Source organism: Tupaia chinensis, unplaced genomic scaffold (assembly GCF_000334495.1).
Source record: "Tupaia chinensis unplaced genomic scaffold, TupChi_1.0 Scaffold000322_1, whole genome shotgun sequence".
NCBI classification, from domain to species: Eukaryota; Metazoa; Chordata; class Mammalia; order Scandentia; family Tupaiidae; genus Tupaia; species Tupaia belangeri.
In genome coordinates, this window is record NW_006159816.1 from 3,034,377 (window position 1) to 3,056,186 (window position 21,810).

Below are 21,810 nucleotides of genomic sequence, written 5' to 3' on the forward strand. Positions count from 1 at the left end.
TCCCTACAGACGTATTTTATGTGAATCTGGACAATGATAGTACTTTATGCATTTTTGTTAGAACTGCAGGAACAGTCTACTTTATAATATTGTCAACTTCAAACTTTTAAAACACAAAAATGTACTAGATTGTACTTGATTGTCAGAAAGTATTTGCTGATGAAGGTTGAAGGACAGAAAGGAGAAAGATGGTACTGATAAGAAAAAAATTCACTAAATTTAAATAAGCAAGGTAATTTGAAATAAAATACCTAGAATATTACTTTAAAAAAAAAATGAGTAGGTAGGTTGGGAAATGAAACTGGATATAAGACTCCAGAGAAATAGCAAAGGAAAATGCTAAATCTTGCACAGTAGAGGTGGGTGATTTATTTGCTCATATTTTACTTGGTCATAACGAATTCTACGTATGTTAATAAAGGAATCCTTAAAATTATGCATGCTTGAAAAGTAGTGCTGAATTACATTAACATCACAGTCTGCTATCTGGAACTTAAAGGGAGTGAATCTATTTAGGATAGAAACATTTTCTATATTGTAGAGACTGTTCATCTCTTCATGTTTTACCAGTTTGGCATCAGTTTATTAATGTTGGCATTTTCACTGGGTACAGTATCATATAGTCAATAGTTTTGATATCAGATATATTGATACTTGGTCTTAAATTTTAGCTCTTCCATTAACTAGCTGCAGTCTATTTGGACAAATTGCTTAAACTATGTCTTTCAGTCCTCTCATTTAAAAAATGCAAGCTAAAAGAAAAATTACCAAAGCATGATCATTTTTCGGAATGAATAAGACTACACAAATAGTTATAAATTGTGCCTGTGATTTCTCAGGTTTAAAAATCACAGATGCAGATACTCTTTTACATACATCCTACACACTTCTTACCAGTGAATTATTAAGGAGTAATTTTTTGTCTTCCTGTTCTTCAATTTTTTAAAAAAATTATTAATTTCTTGAGAGAGAGATACTCTTGACAGGGTCTCACCATACTGTCATTAACTCCTTCCCCAGCCTTGTAGCCAGCCAGGATCACTCTAGAGCATGCCTGTCATGGGGTGTGTAGGTCAGTACAGGATCTGAACCCAGGACCTCCCTATATGGCCCTGGTATCACTCATTGGACCTCTATACCTGTGCTACCAACAAATTGAGGTTTTTGTTTTCTTTTGCTTGTTTTCAAGACTAATTGACTTTTTTTGTTTGTTTTTTTTTTTTAATGGAGTCATTTTTGTTGCTATCCTCTCTGCAGGCATGTGCTACTGTGCCCAGCTTTCAGGGTAGGCCAGGAATTAAACCCAGGTCTTTCACATGGCCTCAGCCAGCTGCATAGCAGCATCTAGTGATGTGTGCTACCATAGCTGGGCTTCTCTGTTCCTTAGATGAGTAATGTTTTTTTGAAAGGTTTTTGCCTTGGGGCACGTGCACTCACCAGTGAGAAACAGAGATAGAGATGGTGAGGGGAAAGTGAGAAATCACTCCCCAGGGGGATGGCTACACTGCAATCCCTTCTCCGTTTTCCTCCTGGGATCTGAGATGTGCATGCACAAGTGTTCAGCTTGATTTTTAAGCCACTGGATCTGGGACTCGATCCCTAGTTGGCCATGTGAGTATAGCAACATAACTGCTATACTATCTGCTGGCCCCTAGATTAGTAATTTCTATTCATTTATCTTCAAGTTACTTTTTCCTTTGTCTCCACCCAACTGTTAAATGTATCCAGTGGATTTTTCATTTCATATATTCTTCAGTTCTAAAGCTTCTGTTTTATATTTTTCTCTCCTGAAATTTCCCAGAAATTGTTTCCTTTGCATCTTTCCATATGCTTTTAAAAACATGTTTTAAAATGTTATATTCTAATTCAGAAATTTGGGTTATCCCTTTATTGGTTATCTTTGACTGTCTTTTCTCTTAAGATTGGGCCACATTTTTTTGAGCAGTTATTTTTTGACTTGCCAGAGGGCATGTGCACTCATCAGAGAGAAACACAGCAAAGGAAAAAGCCCTTCACCATGGGGTGTGGTCACACAGCTATTCGTTCTTCCCCATTTTTCCATCCTGTTGGGATTTGGGGTACCTATGCACACACACACACCTGTATATTTTTCAAGCTGCCAGGGGTGAGATTCAACCATAGGATCAGCCATGTGTGATCCATCTGCCTTAACCACCAGGCTGCAGGGCTGGCTCTGAAGTCAGTTGTTTTTCATTGTCTCTTGGATATAGTTACTTTTATGTTCGGGAGACTGGATTCTCTCATTCCTTTTAGGAGTGATGACTTTAGGCAATTCACTTGGTTGGATTTAAATTGTAAACTCTAGTGCCTTGAGTAGTAGTTTAAATCTTAGTTCACTTTTATCCACAGTAATCTGTCTTATAAATGTGTTAGTTGAGAGGTAGTCAGAGATTTGGAGAGTTTATACCCCGCATATGGGACTCCCCAACCCTTGCTCTCTGTTTTCTGGGATTTCCCTTCATGGTAGAGCTGTGGTTGCCTCAAACTCTGTTGTCTTGTTCAAATGCGAATGACTGCACCTTTTCTATTGGAACTTTACCCAATCTTGCATGGTACAAACTGCACATTACTCTCAGGGAATACAGAGCATAACTCATGTTATTCCTTGCTCCGAGGTATCTATTCCCCTTTGGAGTCAGCCTGGTTTTGTTCATTCTCCAGTGCCTTCATGTTATTGTTATTTTGTAAAGAGAGTTTATGGCTGTTAAGTGAGAAAGGATTATGTCCAATAGGAACTTCTTAGTTATTTCAGGGACATCTAGGTGCTTTTTTTTCCCCCTCAAGTTACATAAAGGGACCAGCCCTGTAGCCTAGTGCTTGAGGGAGTCAAATCCCACATGGTGGACCTAATTCAAATATTGGCCCTGACAGCTTGAAAAACATGCTGGGTTCATGTGTACGTGCTTCAAAATGGATGGAGAAATGGAGAGGGAATTATGGTGAGACCATGCCTACTTGGAGTGGTGCTTTTTCCTCTCTCTTTCTGATTCTCTGGTGAATACATATGCTCTCTGGCCAAAAATATAAAATAAAATAAAATAAATTGCACATTGCTTAGTGGTTCTGGGAATTGAAACACCTTCATAAAATTCTTATAGGAAAATAGTGTCAGTATTGTATATATAAAACTTTCTACTCTCAAGCTTCCTCTTTCTCCATTGAAACATTTATTTTTATTTAAAAAATTTTAGATTTTTTGAAAGAGTTTTTTATATATATTTTTTTATTTTTCAGTTTTACCAGAGAGACAGAGAGAGAGTGAGTGAGAAAGCAAGCTGCCAGGTGCAGGACTCAAACTGTGGTCAGCCATGTGGAAGTCCAGCACCTTAACTACCACATCACCAGCCAGCCTGAAACATTTAATTTGACTTTTTAAAACAGATTTATTAAAGTTGTAACTTCCATTGTGTCAGAATAGACTATTGAAGGTAGAGGGATATGCCTCTTTCCTCCCTACTATTGCCTGATAGTCTGATTTTATGAAATACTTTGCATAACTTATTCTGAGAGTTTCTCAGTTGTTTATCTGAGGGATAGCATCCAGTAGGAAAAATTGCCCTCAAACTGAGTTCCAATAATAATGTCAAGTTGTGGGCCTAATAAGGTCTTAGAGAAGCTAGTCAGTGATATGACTGTTAAGCCTTAGAAGTGAAGTAGATCTTAAAAAAGAAAAAATTAGGACAACTTGCCAGCCAAACATAAGACTAAGATTTACACAAAACTGTTGATACAGTAGTAACTAATTGAAGAAGGCGGCTGCTGTGGCTCATTTTCCAAAGGTAGGCACATTAGTCTGTGTAACTGCAGCCGTAGATTCCTTTCGTTTTTTCATTGCCAAAGGATGTGTGTGCACATCAGCAAAAGAGTTCTCCTCCCCTCCCCATGGGGTGTGGTAACACCACAGTCCTTTCTCCATTTCCCCATTCTGTCGGTATTTGAGGCATGCATGCAGGTGCACTTGACTTTTCGAGCTATAGTAAGCCATGTGGGATCTGCCTTCCTTAACTACTGTGCTATGGACAGCCCTAACTAGATTTTTAGAAGTGGTATGTTTTAGATTGCAATTGTTTTTCATAGTGTGATAAGTTTGTAAATAATCTTGTGTATATTACCTTTATTAACCTTGATAACTTGCTAATGGTTGTGATTAGAGATTTTTCCTGATTTAGTGATTTGTGTACATTCCCATCTGCATTACACATTAGCAACTCTACATCAGTTTTTACTGTTAAAATTAATTATGTGGATGTGGTCTTGTAAAAAGAATACGATTGGGTGGCTGTCCTTAGGCTAGGTTTCTATATAGTTACAGGTTCACTATTTAACTGGTGTTATAAATTAGGCCGTTAGAATGATTTATCTGACTTTCAGTGTTCTCATCTTTAAAAAGAAGCAGTTGGGGACCAGCAGTTAGTGTAATGGCTATGTCGCTGGACTCCCACGTAGTCGACCGCAGTTCTCGTCCTGGACCTGGTGGCTTAAAACTCACGCCGGGCGCGTGTGCGTACGTGCCCAAGATCCCGAGAGGAGAATGGAGGAGAAGGGATTACGGCGTGGCCATCCCCCCCGGGTGGGGGTGATTTCTCACTTTCTATCTCTCTATCTCTGTCTCTGGCGAGCGCATGTGCCCTATAGCAAAAACCTCTCCAAAAGAAACAAAAAAAAAAGGAAGGAATTGGACCAGATGATCTGCAATATCCTTTTTAAAAAAATTTGCCATAAGGCATATGTTCTTGCTGGGGGGGTGGGGAAAGCGAGCCAGCCCCTGTAATGCAATCCCATCTCCTCCTTCCCCTCATGAGAGTTTGGTCACCTACACACACACACACACACACACATACACACACACACACACACACACACCAGGGGTGCTTGCCTGAAGTGCAGAGTTGGCCACATGGGATCCAACAGCCTGAACCATCATGCCACTAGCTGGTCTTGCAATACTTTTTCTAGTACTTAAAAATTGTTTCCTAGTTGTATTCAGTCATTTTGAAATTGAATATCTTTCTTTCCATTCTCTACATCTTTTATTTTCTTATTTTCATTGTTTGGTATGATCTTATTACCTTATAAACCATGCAGATTTGCAATTCCAATAAAATGCTTAGGGGCAAGCAGGTAGCATGGTGATTGAGCACTGGACACTCCCGCATGTCCAACTGCAGTTCAAGTTCCAGACCTGGTGACTTGCGTTCTCACTTTCCCCTTCTCTCTCTCTCTTGTCTCTCTCAGGTCAAATTAAAACAAATGAATAAATAAAATAAATAATAATATAAAAAATGCTTGAATGGCAAGTCTGTGTAAACATAACTATCGATTTAACATTTTGTAGAAATCACTAAAATTTACTTAACAGAAAGACCTAAAAAGACATTTTAGAATTTAAAGTTAAGGACTAGGTTTATTCTGAGCCAAATTATTCTTATTATATATATTTGAAACCTTTTGCCTTTAATAGATCTCATTGAGACATAATTGTTTTAGTTTAGTACCTTTTATTTCCATGTGAAGTATTACTTATTTCTGAATGATTGTTATTATAAGAATATTGAATAGTTTATTTAGCAATATTGGATATTTTATACCTACTTTATATATAGGGTGCGTGCGCTCACCAGAAAGACAGAGAGACAGAAAGCGAGAAATCACCCCCCAGGGGGATGGCCATGCCGCACTCCTTTCTCCTCCTTTTTCCTCTTGGGATCTTGGGCACGCACGTATACACGCCTGGTGTGAGTTTAAGCCACCAAGTCCAGGACTCGAATTGCGGTCGACAACATGGGAGTCCAGCAACATAGCCATTACGCCAAGTGCTGGTCCCTCCTCAGTTCATTTTTAAAAATAATATCACAATACTATCTTACGACGTGGGTGTAGGTCTCCCTTACAGAACATTTTCAGTAAAGATAGAAGACATCTGTCTTTAATTTCTGTTCCTCTCAGTCATTAGGGTAAAACCTATTTGTTCTCTTGTTCATAGAGTCTTTTCCACTAATATTTGTTAGGTATACATTGTTCTGTAGAACTATTTAAAGATTTTTAAAATTTACATTTACTTGTTAATTATATCTGTACTTATTGACTAAGAAAAATAAGGTCAAATATCCATTGTGTAGAAAGAATAGGGACCAGCAGTTGGCCTAATGGCTTATGTCGCCAGACTCCCATGTAGTTGACCGCAGTTCGAGTCGTGGACCTGGCAGGCGCTTGTGTGCATGCCCAAGATCTTGAGAGGAGAATGAAGGAGAAAGGATTGCAGTGTGGCCATCCCCCCTGGGGGGTGATTTCTTGCTTTCTGTCTTTATGTTTCTCTTTGTCTTTCTGGTGAGTGGGTGAGTGCACATGGTAGGGAAAACCTCTCAAAAAAAAAAGAATATATTGTTACTTCTCGTACATTTTGCCAGTATTAACAAAGCTTTCTTTGGTGTATTTTTTTTTTCCTTTGGTGTATTTTATAGGTGATGTTTACAGACAAAAAGTAAACTGTCAAGGAATTCAAACCATCGGATACTTATTATTTGGACCAAGTCTTTGATTTATTGGATCAACTAGCAACAGAAAATGAAAAGTAGTGTGGCACAGATAAAAGTAAGTGTTTGGAAGTTACAATCGATGATATAAACTTATATTTAATTACTTGTTATTAAACAAAAATGAACTTGTATAATTAAGACATTAGAACTAGATAGTAGAGTAGCACTGTGCATACTCTTAACTTGCACAGTTTTCATTGTAGTTACTGGACAGATGGGAGTAATAGTGTGCAAGAGGGCAGCTGAGAGAACATACGGGCGTGTGTGCAGATGTGTACCCTCTGGTCCATTGTTGCATGAACAGTTAATTTATTGAGGGTGCAGTAGGTGTTAGACTGTGTGTTAGGAGCTGACAAAGGAGACCTTGTATAGAAATGAGTCTTGACTGAGTCAGATTAAAGAAGAGCACTCAGATATTTAGACTGATACCATTTACTCAGGGAGAAATGTCTAGTCTTTCCAGCCACCTCTTCCTGTTTCTCTTTGACACTGCTGCTCTGGGATTCTTTCTTGTGGTCTTGATGAGTCTTCTGTGGCACCCCCCTAGCATAGGAGTGAGTGACTTCGGACAGCATGCCCTTTATATTTCGTGGCTTGGCCATTTACCTCCCCTTTCTGTTAGCCACAGCTAAGTATTAGACTGTCAGAAAAGTCATGACACAATTTTGCAAAGAAAAACATAGAAAAAGTACATCATGACTTTTTAAAAGATAATTATTTAATTGTATTTATTATTATTTAATTTTGCTATAAGGCATGTGTGCTTACCAGAGAGAGAAAGTGAGAAAACAAGCCACCAAGTATGGGACTCAAACTATAGTCAACCATGTGAGTCCAGCGCCTTAACTACCACACCACCTACTGGCCACCATGTCATGACTTTTCTGACAACCGAGTAAAAGTGGGTTCATTCTTACTTCAACAGAAGCTCAGATCTTCCCTTACTGGGAGAACTCATCTGTTAGGTTCATAAGGCTTAAACTGAGGATCGTGTTTTCCCCTTGATCCTTCCTATAGTTTCCTTAGCTAGCTGGAGTGCCTCACCTCTTCTCGTGCCCTCTTTCCCATCATTTTGGAAGACATTGGTCCTAGTGGATGCTCAAAGCCACTGCACTTGGTTTTCCTGCCTTAATGGCTTTCTCATATTGCTGTTTTTGTGTAAAGACCAAGCAACTGTGTGGTGTGCCATATTTATTTTGTTTAATGTACAATTTAGAGAATTTTTTAAAATTTTATTGTTTTTGTTTTGTTTTGTTTATTTTTAATTTGACCAGAAAGGGACAGAGAGAGGAGCGAGAGGAAAAGTGAGAAAGTAAGCCTCCAGGTCTTGGACCCAAACCTCGGTCAACCATGTGTGAGTCCAGCTCTCCAACTACCACACAACTTGCTGGCCCCCCACTTTAGAGAATTTTTAAAGTTTATTTTGAATATATGTTATTTTCCATTGCTGTACTGACTCATATCTAAACTCTGTGATAAGGGAAATAAGAAAATCAGGTTAATATTTGAATCGTTTCCCAAATGAATTTGGACTTAGTGAAATTCTGTTCATCCAATAAAGTCAAATTCCAGTCCTCTTTTGCCCCACTGTCACCACTGCTCAAGATCACCTGTCAGCACTTACTATGCCTGTCAGTCATTTGTTACTTGATTATATTTATGAAATCCTTCTGATTCACTTCTTCAGTATTTTTGGTTTCTCTCTCTTGCTCACAACAGATGTTGCCAAGATGTGTTAAAATTCATTAGTACAGAATTGAGGCCCTCTCCCTAATGTAATCACAATAATTGCCTTGCCTTGTGATTATATTGTTCTTGGTGTCCTATTTTCAGGAACATAATCTGTTATGTTTAGTTGTAGAAATCTGTGTAACCGTATCCTACAAGATCATAAGTTCCTTGAGGGTCTTGTCTTTGGTACCCTTCAGAATGTTTACACAGTAAAGACCTATACCTTATAATAAATGATCAATAAATACTACCATTGAATTGAATGAATTTTATGTTCTGTATTTAGCTTAGGATATATATCTTAATGTGACTTTTATGGAAACCTATCATCCACATTAAAGCATTCTACATTAAAGAATTCTACTTCACCGTGTTGCTAAGTTGAGATAATTTTTCAAGCTTTCTATAGGTATTAGAAATAGAATTTTAATTAGTGTAGAATAACAGCCAAATTATAGCTATTTTAAATGATAAATAATCCTGATTATTTATTTACCTACATTCATACCTGCATATTAGCCTACATCAATCTAGTTAGTGTATGTGATTCAAAATATTCAGTAGTTAATGAGACTGTTTTGGCAATTTATTTGTGATAATGATAGACTCAAACTGCTGTTAATTAGCTAGTCATCAGAGGAAGTTGGAGCTTGTTTTCATTTCTGTTCATAAAAATTTCTATTTTAAATGTATCTTCTCATTAAGGAGATAATCATGTAAGTATACAGAACAAGTTACTCATTGATTTTTCTCTTACGTTTCTTGAAGTACTGTAAAAAAACATTTTTTCTTTCTTACAATAAAGCTAAATAAATTAATTTTTTAAAAACTTGTCAATACCAATACTAATTAGTTATAAAATGATTTTGCCTATCTATAGAGATAACTATTATGGTTTATTTAATATATTTGTATTTTTAAATTAGGGTGTATTCTTAAGTTGGAAGGTTCGTATCTCTGACTCATGTCACTTATTTCATCATTGTCATGTTGTATGAAGTTACTTGTATGTTGCTTAGTTTTCAAAGGACTTGGCATAGAACCTGTTTTTAAGGGTCATGTTTTTTAGTACCCTAGAGCCTAGCTAGCATAGTTCCACACATACAAGATACTCAAATGTTTGTTGAAAACAAAAATATTTTTTTATAAGTATGTTAGAGTCAGTTTCTTCTAACCATTTATTTTATCCAGATTTAGTAACCTTTATTAAAGTCATAGTTTTCATAAGCTAAAGGAGATAGGTTAAGTGCAGTGTCATTAACACCTGTGAATAACCACAGACGTGAGCTATTGATAGGAAACCTCACACCTTGGTCTTGTTTTCACCAGGAGGCGCCTTTATAAAAATACTACTCTATAAATTTGTATCTTATTACATAGGAATAACATATGAATTAGTATCATTAAAAATTTGAGAAATATCTACTTTCTACATTGAATTTTTTTTTTTGGGTAAAGACAAGTAGTTTGTCCATAGTGCAAACAGATATTTGACACAGACTTATCTGGGATGCCTGAAAATTTTATCTTATATACTATTTAGGTAACATGAATTAATTCCTATTCAAAAATATGTTTAGATATAAATTCTAAAGTACTTCTAATTTTCTGAGTGATATATTTTATTGCCTATATATTTTTTAACATGAATAAGTTTTAAAATATTTTCTCCCTCCTTTTTGCCCCTTTGAAAGCATTCCTCTGGTCATGATAGAAGAGAAAACTATAATTCATATCAGAGGACCTCCTCTCCAGAAGACAGGTAAGCAATTTTATATATTCTGAAAATAAATTAAACTTTTTATAAATTTGTATGATGGTTTAGCTTAAGTTCCTAATTTTAGGGTGAACATCCTCCCTCTCTCTTTTTTATTAAGTTTATTTCTTGAGAGAGGAAAAAATAGCCAGAAAGCCCTCCCCCCCCAAGAGGGTCTCTATGTCAGGATCCACTCCCTGCCTTCAGCCAGCCCCAGATCACAGGCAAGTGTGTACCCATCTTCTCAGGGAGCTCTCTGTACTTGAACCAGGAACATTCCCCTTTGGGATTGCCACCGTCTGTCCCTCATCTTCTATATAATTGTTTTATACCCAATATTACTTGCGTGAGCTTTAGAATAAATCATCCTTGAATGTATGTTCTAAGAGTTTCTAGTAAAAAAATTATAGATTTTGTATAATTTTTTTAGGTGCCAGGGAATAATTTTAATATCTCAAATACTAAGAGAATGAAAGTTTATAAAATGGAAAGATAAGTTAAAATTGCAGTATTTTGAAGTACTTACTGCTTTTGACATTATTGCTATCCTTTACATTTAATGCATATCTTTTTAAATTTACAAAATATCTTTGTATTCATTATTATATTAAAATTATGTCACGATCAACAGTCTAAAAATGTTTTTTTTTTTTTTTTGGAGAGGTTTTCGCTATAGGGCACGTGCGCTTGCCAGACAGACAGAGAGAGACATAGAGACAGAAAGCGAGAAATCACCCCCCGGGGGGATGGTCACGCCGCAATCCCTTCTCCTCCATTCTCCTCTCGGGATCTTGGGCACGCACACATGCACACGTGCCCGGCGTGAGTTTTAAGCCACCAGGTCCGGGACACAAACCACGGTCGGCTACGGGGGAGTCCAGCGACATAGCCATTACGCTAACTGCTGGTTCCCAACAGTCTAAAAATGTTTTAAAGCATGTATTAAGCCAGCAGGTTAAGGCACTGGATCGCAGATGGCCGCTTTTGTGGTATGAGTTCCAGATCCAGTAGCTTGGAAATCATGCTGGGTGCCTTTGTGCGTGCCCCAAATCCCAGGAACTTTCTGGAGAAAGGATTGTGTTGTGGGCATCCCCACCACCCTGAAGGTGAATTCTCACTCTGCCCCCACCCTGCTCTCATGAGTGCACATACTCTATAGCAAAACAAAACAACAAAAATAGAAAAAAGTGCATATCATGGATTCGTAGATTATAGTTATTTCACTTGATAAGGTAAAACCAGTAAATATAACTTAGAAAGTCAGAAATACTATCTAAACATTTTTTTAGCAGGCTAACCTTTCCCTTATTCCCTATGTACTTTTTTCGTGTTCCATTATGATAAATATCTATGAAAGACTTTACTTTGTGGATGTCAGCGTAACTACTGTGATTTGTGACTACTTAATTTCATCAGTCTTCTGTTCACTGTATTAAAAAAAAATCTCTTTCCACACAGACACACACGTAAGTTTGGTTAAATGAATTTTAGTATTTTTGCTGTGCACACACTGGAGCTTTTATAATCCTGACAATAATGGGTGTTAGTAAAATGAACTGGTAAACACTGTTTGACAGCATGGTATTCGGTCAGAGTTGCTTTAGCATTACAAATATATGACTTTCCTAAGCATTTATAACATAGTTGTTTTATCCTTATATCTATGGTTTTCTTATTTTATGTGTTAGGTATTCAGAACAAGAACGATCCCCCCGAGACAGAGACTACTTTGATTATGGCAGGTCAGACTATGAACATTCAAGAAGAGGACGTTCTTATGATGATAGCATGGAGTTGCGGTTAGTGTTGGGTATTTTAACTGTAGAAAAGTTATATTCATTTAAAGTTTCTTTATGCTTTGCAATGAAAACAATAATAATAGCAGCTAATGTTAGTTAGATGTTCTTGGGTACTAGACTTTTTAATAAGGACTTCATGTGAATTAACTTTTATTGTATTAAAATGTAAATTAGATACTATTATGTTTGTTTTCAATAGCGAAAGAAACAGCCTAGAGAAGTAGATCAATTTTTTTATGGTCCTGGAATATAACAGTGGTAAACCCAAGTCTGACTGACTCCAGAGGCCAAGCTCTATTCATTAGACTGTACTGCAAAAGTAGTTGGTTTATGAGATTTTTACTTTGACATTCGAAATGAAAGAATTCATATTATATGATGTAGAGTGATCTAAATTTCCTTTCCTGAGTAATGGCAGAGAGACAATGACAATGAAGTTCCCAATTTGTAGTTTTTTTTTCCCTAAATATCAATGGTTCTCTCTTGAAGTCTTGAGGAATTGGCTGCCCACTTTTCCCTCTGGCTAACAGGACCTGCAACATTAACCAGGTTGAGGATGGGGAAGGGGAGAGAATGGAGGCCAGATAAACTCCTCTCTGAAGTGAAGAACATTGGAATGAGGGTATTTGGAAACTTTGGGGGCAATATTTGAAAAGACTCACAAACAAGTACTTACTATTCATGTTTTACTAAAAACTAGGCAGAGTATTATAACTTCTTAATGATCCATACTTAATTTTATTCTTTCTCTCTCTTGGGGAAGTTACTAATAACTTCTACAATAAGAATATTAGAAAGTCATAGTTTTAAAATTCTCTTTAGACATTTACTAAAGGAGGACCAGCAGATTGTGTATACCAACAGTGTTGGACTCCCAGATAGGCTGACTGCACTTTGAGCCCTGGACTGGACATGTGTCCATATGTGCCCAAAATCCCAGGAGGAGAATGGAGGAGAGGAGATAAAACATTTTTATCCCTCCTCAGAGGTGATTTCTCATGTTTCTTCCCTCAGGCTCTCTCTGGTGAGCCCATACACTCTGTGACAAAAACCTATGGGAAAAAAAAGGTTAAAAACACTTTTTTCCAGGTAGGCAGGTGGCATGGTGATCAAGGGCACTGGACTCCCACATGGCTTACCGCAGTTCGAGTACTGGACTTGGCACCTTACTTTCTCACTTTTCCTCTTCCTCTCTCTTTCTCTCTCTCTCCCTCTGTCCTTCTCTGGTCCAATTAAATAAACACAGTTTAATAAGATAATTCTTTTTAAAAAGTCCCCCTCCCTTGTTAATGGGCCTCTGTATTTGCCCAGGAAAAAATATAGTAGAGCAAATACAGTTATTTACTGCATCTGGAAAAGAAATCCTCAGGTAGTGTCAAAGAAAGTAGATGGCTAGATGTTACAGGTGCTCAGTAGAGAGAAAAGAGTGAACTGGAATTTGTTAGGAGATGGAAATCTTCTCAATTACTTAAAACAGAAGTCACTATATGTATAATACTTTATTCAAACTTGCATCTAATCATGCTTATCAGGCAAGTAGGAGTGATACACACAATGTACTAATGATTTTAAATTGACTTTGGGATATCTATGTTTTAGTTTCTTTGCAGTGCTCTGTAGTAGATTAGAGTTTAAATGTAGATTGGAATTTAAATTCTAATTACTATTTACATAAATTTGGTAAGAAAACTTACTGGTTTCTTCCCTCATAAAGTGAGGATGCTGTGTGACTGGTTAGATTGTTTAGGTTTAAAAATAACTTCTATTATCTGGGCAGGCAGGTCGTGTGGTGGTGTTACAAACTTACTTTTGCCATATTCTAGTCAAATAGAGCCATCCCACATTTGTGGGGATGGAACTATACAAAGGAGTAAATACTGGGGCTTCAAGGTATTGTGAGTTGGGGGAGCATCTTTGACAGTAACTATCCTAGCTGGAATATAAAGCCTTTCCTTCCTTTCTTCCTTCTCTCACAGCTTCCTTTCTGTCTACATTTTATGGTTTAGGAACTGTTCAGCCTACCAGATGTTTTGTATACATACAGATGTACACATATATGCCCATATGTGTATGAGTTATATATTATATACGTATATGTATTTTAGAGCCTAATGAGCACTTTTAGATTGGAGTCTCAGGTTGACTTGTTCACTTTGGTTGGGCAGCAAAGTGAGATTTCTATGTGGACCTTTTACCTTTGGAAAGGGCCACTTCACATCTGCTTCAATTAATGCTATGTTTCTGTAACTCATGGGTCTTCATTGTTTACTGATTGTTCTATTCATTCTGGCCTCAACGCTTAGTTTTTCTCTAGTTATTCCCTCTTCTACTAGTTGCAAAGTGTAATCCTTCCACTTCCATACCTTCTTTCCCATTTGCCCCAATCTAAATTCTCTTGTACCTTTAATACTAGTTTAAGTTAAACTTTCTCTGTGAAGCACTTCCTTACCATTGTAAATAACTTTATTTCCCTACTCTGAATTTGTGGAGTCTACTTATGGTTTCATTTACTTGTTATGCAGTTTATTATAAGAATGTACCTTAAATTATCTTTTTTTTTTTTTGGTAAATGTATTACAGAAGTAGGGACCGAGAAAAACGTAGAGAAAGAGAAAGAGAAAGAGAAAGAGAAAGAGATATGGATCGGAAAAGGTCCCGAAAATCTCCATCTCCTGGGAGAAGAAGCCCAGAACCACCAGTAACCCAGAGTTCCTCTGCTCAGGATGAACCGACTGCAAAGAAAAAGAAAGATGAGCTGGATCCTCTTCTCACCCGCACTGGTGGAGCCTATATTCCTCCTGCAAAGCTCAGGATGATGCAAGAACAGATTACAGACAAAAACAGGCATGTCAATATCACTATGTGTGTAAGCCAGTGGTATCATCATTGGAAAAAAGTCAGCCACGGTCTAATTTACATAAACTGCTTAGACCTTGCATTAGCTCACATGGTAGAGACCTCAAAGTAGAGAGTTTTTTCTTTCTTTTCTCTCTTAAATTCCATTGTAGCACTGCATAGTATTTTGACATTAGCTCATAACTTTGTTCTTTTCAGGAATTAATTTAAAAATTTGAAGAAAAGATTATCTTTCTTTCTTAGTTTCTTCAAACTATTGGCCTTATTACAGTTACATGCTTGCCTGTTGTTTGTGTTCATTTTTCATACATAATCAAGAATACTGTTGATATTTTAGATCTAAGGTGGATCTTTCTAGCTGTGGTAACCCAGGAATCAACAAACTTTTCTGTAAAAGACCTGATAGTGAGTATGTCAGGCTGCAGGTCATTCTGTCTTTTCTGCAGTTCCCCAACTTCACCATTGTGTAAAAATAGAGGTAATGTGTAAACAGACAAGTGTGGCTCTGTTCCAGTAAAGCTTTATGTACGGAAATTGGTGGGTTGCATTTAACTTGTGATGTAGTTTGCCAGCCTCTACTAATCTATAAAACTAAATGGTCAGTTTTCTCTTTTTCCTCCTTTTCTTTAGACCATAATATCTTAGATTAAACTTTTTTGCTACTCTGAGGCAAACAGACAGAATTTACGTGTGAGCATTCACACTCAAAACAACCTTCCTTATCTTCTAAAGTAATTGGGATGGTGAAGAGCCACTTAGGGAACTACAGCTGTTTTCAAGATTTTTTTTTTCACTTGAGAAATGAGAGGGTAAATAAGGAAGGTATGGTTCCAGATTAAAATGATCACTCAGTTTTAGATAGTTAGTAAAAATGTTGGGATAAAAGGTAACTAACCTCAAGAAAAACAGATTCAAGGTGAACTGAGGACTGTTCCCACGTGGATCTTTTCATAAAAATTTTAATGGCAGCTTCAAAAGTGCTTAAGAACATTATATAAAAGAGACTTAAATTGTTTCAGGAATTAACTAAGTATAAATCATTTATATAAAATAAATTCTGAAGAATTGAAATAAAACAAAAACATCTGACAGCTAGAAAGGATCATTAGGTGACATAAATTGAAAACTTTTGGGTCATCGGGAAAGTCATGATGTATTTTTTTATGCAAAATGCAAAAAGTGCAAAAATTTTTTTATGCGAAAATGACTTTTCCGCTGATCCGATAATAAGGAACTTTCTGTCATTCTAGTGTTTTACAGTGATTTTTCTTAAAATCTTATACATTGCTGACACATAATGATTGTACATACTTTTGGAATGCAGTGGAATTCCCTTTAAACATTAATACTCCAAATTAGTTGAACACGAAAGGTGTGATTACATTCAGCAATATCTTTTCAGTCAGGCCAGTTGGGAAGCCATAGATCTTAAATCTCTAGAGATAAAGGCATAACAAGAGTTGGAGTTTTAAGACGGAGTAGTTCACCTTGGGTCCAGACATTAATGGAATATACAATTTATAGAGAATTTATAAAAAATAACCATCCTCATTGTCTGCTGGCCATGTCAGTTTCTTATTGTTCTAAACAATGCCAGTGATAACAGTGCTTTTCTCCACTAGGAACTTCTCTCACCACTTTGTTTACCACTCTAGAGCAGGGATTCTTTACCTACAGACCTTTGAGGACAGAATTTCTGGCAATCAATTAATGAATGTATATAGGAAGGAAAATCGCATCTTTATTTTACTAATTTCTAAAAAATTAGCTTTTCTTTCTATTGGGAATATCATCAATACACTGCAATAAGAATAGCCAGTTCATTGCAGATATCTCATCATATTTCTTATGGCTTTGTATTTGGAAATTAGTTTTGAGGCTTACCACCACTTTTTATTTAGTGCATTAAGAAGCACACAGAGTACATTATCAATCTACTGTTCATTGCAGTCTTTGAAAACTATTTCAATATGATTGGTATTAATCCTGTATATTGTGTATGTTATTTCCAGAAGTCTGTCTGCTTCACTAGATGTCAGGAAAGGTATAGTGAAAGAAAAAAGGTTAAAACCTCTTGCAGCAGAAATCAGATTCCACAGAGAAATAATTATAAAACCCATAGAATTATAGGACTTTCAACAATACTAAGTTCAACTTAAAGAAATCCTTTGAATTGAAATAATTTATCCAAAATCTTAGTTAACAACCAGTATAGCCATCTAGCATTCGGCTAGTGTAGCCGTAGGACTATTGCATAAATGTAGAAGTGGTCGTCAAAATACTTAAAGCTACTAGTATTTCAGCCCCATTGTTCCATGTGACTTGCCCTTTTCCTGGAATTATTAACACTTCTTGGGGACCAGCAGTTAGCGTAATGGCTATGTCGCTGAACTCCCACGTAGTCAACCATGGTTCAAGTCCTGGACCCGGTGGCTTAAACTCACACTGGGTGTGTGTTGTGTGCGTGCCCAAGATCCCGATAGGAGAATGGAGGAGAAGGGATTGCGGTGTGGCCATCCCCCCGGGGGCTGATTTCTCGCTTTCTATCTCTCTGTCTCTCTCTGTCTTTTGGGCCAGCACACGTGCCCTATATCAAAAACCTCTAAAAAAAAAAAGAAAAAAAAAAAAACACTTCTTTATAGTTTAAAATATTTTATTGTTTCAGTCATATTTTTGTAAAAGGGGACATGATAAAAAATTCCTTTGTGGCTTTTATTTGGGTGTTTCATATTATAACTTAAAATTTTAAAGTAAGCATTTATTGAATTTAATTAATAAATCACAGTATACCTGGACATAAAAACAAAATAACCATGTGGATCCTTATTTAATCTTACTGTGATTAAAGTGAAGTGGTCTATACTTAAGCATTTTTATGTCCATAAAATCAAATGTGTTATAAGGAAATAATCTATCGATTCCTATAACCCTCACATATTTAACTATACTTTGAGGTCATTTTGTGAAAATATTAAAAATTAGGGAGCTCTAAGTGATATTTATGTTCTACTTATAGCCTCTTGTTACTGTAAATGCTGACAAAGTTTTAATCTTTTTAAAATCAATTCTTTTTAGCTTAGCATACCAGAGGATGAGCTGGGAGGCCCTAAAGAAGTCAATCAATGGTCTTATCAATAAAGTCAACATTTCTAATATAAGTATTATCATTCAAGAGCTTCTCCAAGAAAATATAGTTAGAGGAAGGTAAGTATCAAGTATTTCATTTGTAGTATTTCTTAGTAACTTTTTTAAAGGAACATTATTTATAAATGAGTCATCATTGATTTATTGTGCTACCTCATTTCAAACTTGAAATTTATTTCAAATGCAATTTTTATAAAAATGTAGGCCACTAAGACATAGCTCATAGGAGCCAGAGGGTAGAGCATCTGTAATGCAGTGGACCACTGTGGGACAGTCTGTGGTTCACATCCCAGGGCTTCCTTATGCACACCAGGTATGCATGCACCCATGGTCCAGGCTAGCCAAAGCTAGAGGCAGATCATGGTATGAAGTCTCCTTTGGGGGTGCTTTTTTCTCACACTTGGGAAAAATGAATTTAAAAAAATAGAAATAACATATACCTCCCTACTAGAGGTCGTATGGAGTTTTTAATTTTTGAAACGTTTCAATATAGTGATTTTTATGGAGATATCTATGTACTGAATGTCTCTGGTAATATAAATTATGAGGAATGATTAGTATATACTGCCTGAAACCAAGTTAATTTTTTAAAATGTATTTTTTGACAAAAATTGTGTGTATTTTTAGTATGTAATGTTTGATTTATGCATATGTTGTGAAATGGCTACATCAGGCTATTGAATGTGTATATTACCTCACAGACTTAGCTACTCTTTTGTGATGAGAACACTTTAAAATATACTTTTAGTAATTTTCTAGTATACATGCATTGTTATTTACTGTAGTCACTGTGATGTACAATAATTTCTTAAATTTACTCCTTTTCTTTTTTGAGAGGTTTTGCTATAGGGCGTGTGTGCTCGTGGGAAAGACAGGGGAGAGACACAGAAAGCGAGAAATCACCCCCCTAGGGGAGATGGCCACACCACAATCCCTTCTCCTCCATTCTCTTGGGATCTTGGGCACATACACACGCATGTCCAGCATGAGTTTAAGCCATTGGTTCCTAGACTCAAACCACGGTAGACTACATTGGAGTCCAGCAACATAGCCATTACACTAACTGCTGGTCCCTTAAATTTACTCCTTCTAATGAAAATATTTAGTCTGTCTTCTTAATTCTCCAAATCTACCTCCCACGCCTAGCTTTTAATAACCACCGTTTTACTTAGTATCTTTTCTTTTTAAAGAATTATTTAACTATATTTATTTATTTATTTTAATTTGACCAGAGAGGGTCAGAGTGAGATAGAAAGAGAGGGAAAATGAGAAAGCAAGCCACTAGGTCTGGGAATAGAACCAGCGTTGGCAATGTGGGAGTCCAGTGCCCCTAACCACCATGCCACCTGCTGGCCCCATTACTTTGTTTCTATTCGTTTGACAATTTTAGTCTGCGTATGAGTGAAATCATATTGTATTTGTGATTTTTGTGTCTGGCTTATTACATTTAGTATAATAACATCCCCTGGATTTATCCGTTTTGTTACAAATGAAGGAATTTTTTCTTAACTTTTTCTTTCTCAGGGCTGGATAGTATTCAGTCATGTATAAACCACATTTCCTTTATCCTCTCATCCATGAGTGTACACTTAGGTGGTTTTCATATCTGGGTTCAATGCTGCAGTGAATATTGAGGTGCACATCATTCTTTGGCATACTGATTTTATGTCCACATGCTGAGTGATGGAACTGCTGCATTATATAGTAGTTCTGTTTGTATTTTTTAAGTGTATTCATTTATTTCTTCCATATGAGAGAGGTACAGACAGACAAACACACATACACAAATACACACAGAAATAGGCATTTTCAGCAGGGTCTTCATACCTTAATCTATTATTCTCAGCCTCAGTCTGCCCAAACTACAGGATTAGATTTAGAGAGAAAAACTTGGAAGACAAAGTTGTAGTTAAATTTCATTCTATTTTATAAAAGTATAAATTAAAATATTGTTTTATCAAAAGCAGTTTTTATTTCTTAGTAAGACAAACTCTTTTCCTAGATAAAGTAGTGAAAACTTAATCCTGAATTAGCTTTTCTTATTATTTCAGAGAAATACCAAGCTGAGACTTCAGATAGTTTGTAGAAAAATGGAATGAAAGTATGAGTTTAATTATACTGGTGATTATTATTTTTCTTTTTTGATTCTTTTTTGAACAGAGGCCTGCTGTCCAGATCTGTTTTGCAAGCACAGAGTGCTTCTCCAATATTCACCCATGTCTATGCAGCATTAGTAGCAATTATCAACTCAAAATTTCCACAAATTGGAGAATTAATTCTCAAGAGGCTAATACTTAACTTTCGTAAAGGATATCGAAGAAATGATAAGGTATATATGAAAGGCTTTTAAGTAAACTAACATATCGAAATGAATAATAAAACCATATGAATTAAAGGAAGCAATGTTAATTTCTGTGTAGGAATGTATTTTAAAAACTAATTCATGAGAACCTTTTTTGTTCTATTAAATATCCCTGGCTCCTAATGATGACCACAAATATGGATATAATTTTAGAATTATAACCACGTACCCAGAAATGGCACTTTCTCACAGTTTTGTTTCTACCTTGTAACTTTCTTTTTCGGGGTGAGAGGTTTTTGCTGTAGGGCATTTGCGCTCACCAGAAAGACAGAGACAAGACAGAGAAACAGCCCCCAGGGGAGATGGCCACGCCACAATACCTTCTTCTCCATTCTCCTCTCAGGCTGTTGGGCACACATGCACACATGCCCAGCATGAGTTTAATCCACCAGGTCTGGGACTTGAACCATGGTTGACTACATGGGAGTCCAGCAACGTAGCCATTACACAATCTGCTGGTTCCTCTTGTAACTTTCTTTAAAAAAAATTGTCTTTATGCTACATATTTTGAGTTAGTAGACTATAGATGCTGTAGATAAAAAATATTAGATTTAGTTTAAGATTAACTTGGTCTTTATCTCTACTTTTCAGCAACTTTGTCTGACTGCTTCAAAATTTGTGGCACATCTTATTAACCAAAATGTGGTAAGTAATTATTTTTAAAAGTTGGTCCCATTCAGAGGCTTTAGACCACAGGGTTGATGTAACTGCGTGATTTGTAGTCATTGGGATAAGTGTCTTGGGTTCTATTTAGTTTAAACTACAATGAATGTATTCAGTATTTTAAATATAAAGAAGAATCAGACTGCTTTTAGATATTTTATCAAATTGATCTAACTTAATGTACCTGGTTACTTGACTGCAAATCATTACATCAAAGAATATAACTTAATCATTTTTAGGAAACAGTAAAGTTGGTATCTCCTGTGCCTTATAAATATCTGATACTTTACCAAAAAGTTAGTCCCTTAACCACACAGGTATAGTCATATATTTTTAGAATCAGTTTCTAAAGTATAGTAGATGAAATAATTTTAATCTTTTTTAAATGCAAATAATTTTATCATTTTATCATTCTTTTTTTTGCTTATTTGTATTCATCTACTATATGATGGTTTTGATTTAGCTCCTCTTTTACCTTGAAAATAGTAAAATAATTCTTTTTCATATTCAGGTGTTTCCTTCAGATATATGTTACCATCTTTAATTTAACATCTTTGTATAGGAGGAAGAATTTTGTCATCACACTTAATCTTATTTCTCTAACATTAAGTAATACTTTCTTACCTCCCAGAAATTCTTTCCAGTGTTTATACTTAACAGCCTTTCAGATTTTAACTTAATTGTTCATCACATTATTACAATGAAAACTTGCTGCTTAAGACCATGGAATTTCACAGGTCTTCAACAGTAGAGAAATGTTGCTGTTTTAAATGTTTATTATACTTTCGTGTAATACAGTTTATTATTATTTTTGGCATTGCTACAAGATAAAAATAATAAATATTTTGCATCTTGCCAATTGTGGCAAATAAGCAGTATTTTCTTGTCATTGATATAAGACCGACACTACAATTCTCTTACCCTTCCCAACCAAGAAAAGCA

At 36.0% G+C, this 21,810-nt stretch overlaps 1 protein-coding gene across 1 annotated transcript in view; it reads left to right on the forward strand.

Moving 5' to 3' along the window:
• The window catches only part of CWC22 (CWC22 spliceosome associated protein), a 69,071-nt gene that overhangs the window by 10,099 nt on the left and 37,162 nt on the right, over positions 1 to 21,810 (forward strand). Inside the window, exons 2-8 of the mRNA XM_006151636.3 lie at positions 6,483 to 6,612; positions 9,983 to 10,050; positions 11,733 to 11,843; positions 14,424 to 14,687; positions 17,775 to 17,903; positions 20,004 to 20,172; positions 20,797 to 20,850. Of these exons, the coding sequence (XP_006151698.1) occupies positions 6,586 to 6,612; positions 9,983 to 10,050; positions 11,733 to 11,843; positions 14,424 to 14,687; positions 17,775 to 17,903; positions 20,004 to 20,172; positions 20,797 to 20,850 (822 nt within the window). The 5' untranslated portion in view covers positions 6,483 to 6,585. The remainder of the gene's footprint in view (positions 1 to 6,482; positions 6,613 to 9,982; positions 10,051 to 11,732; positions 11,844 to 14,423; positions 14,688 to 17,774; positions 17,904 to 20,003; positions 20,173 to 20,796; positions 20,851 to 21,810) is intronic.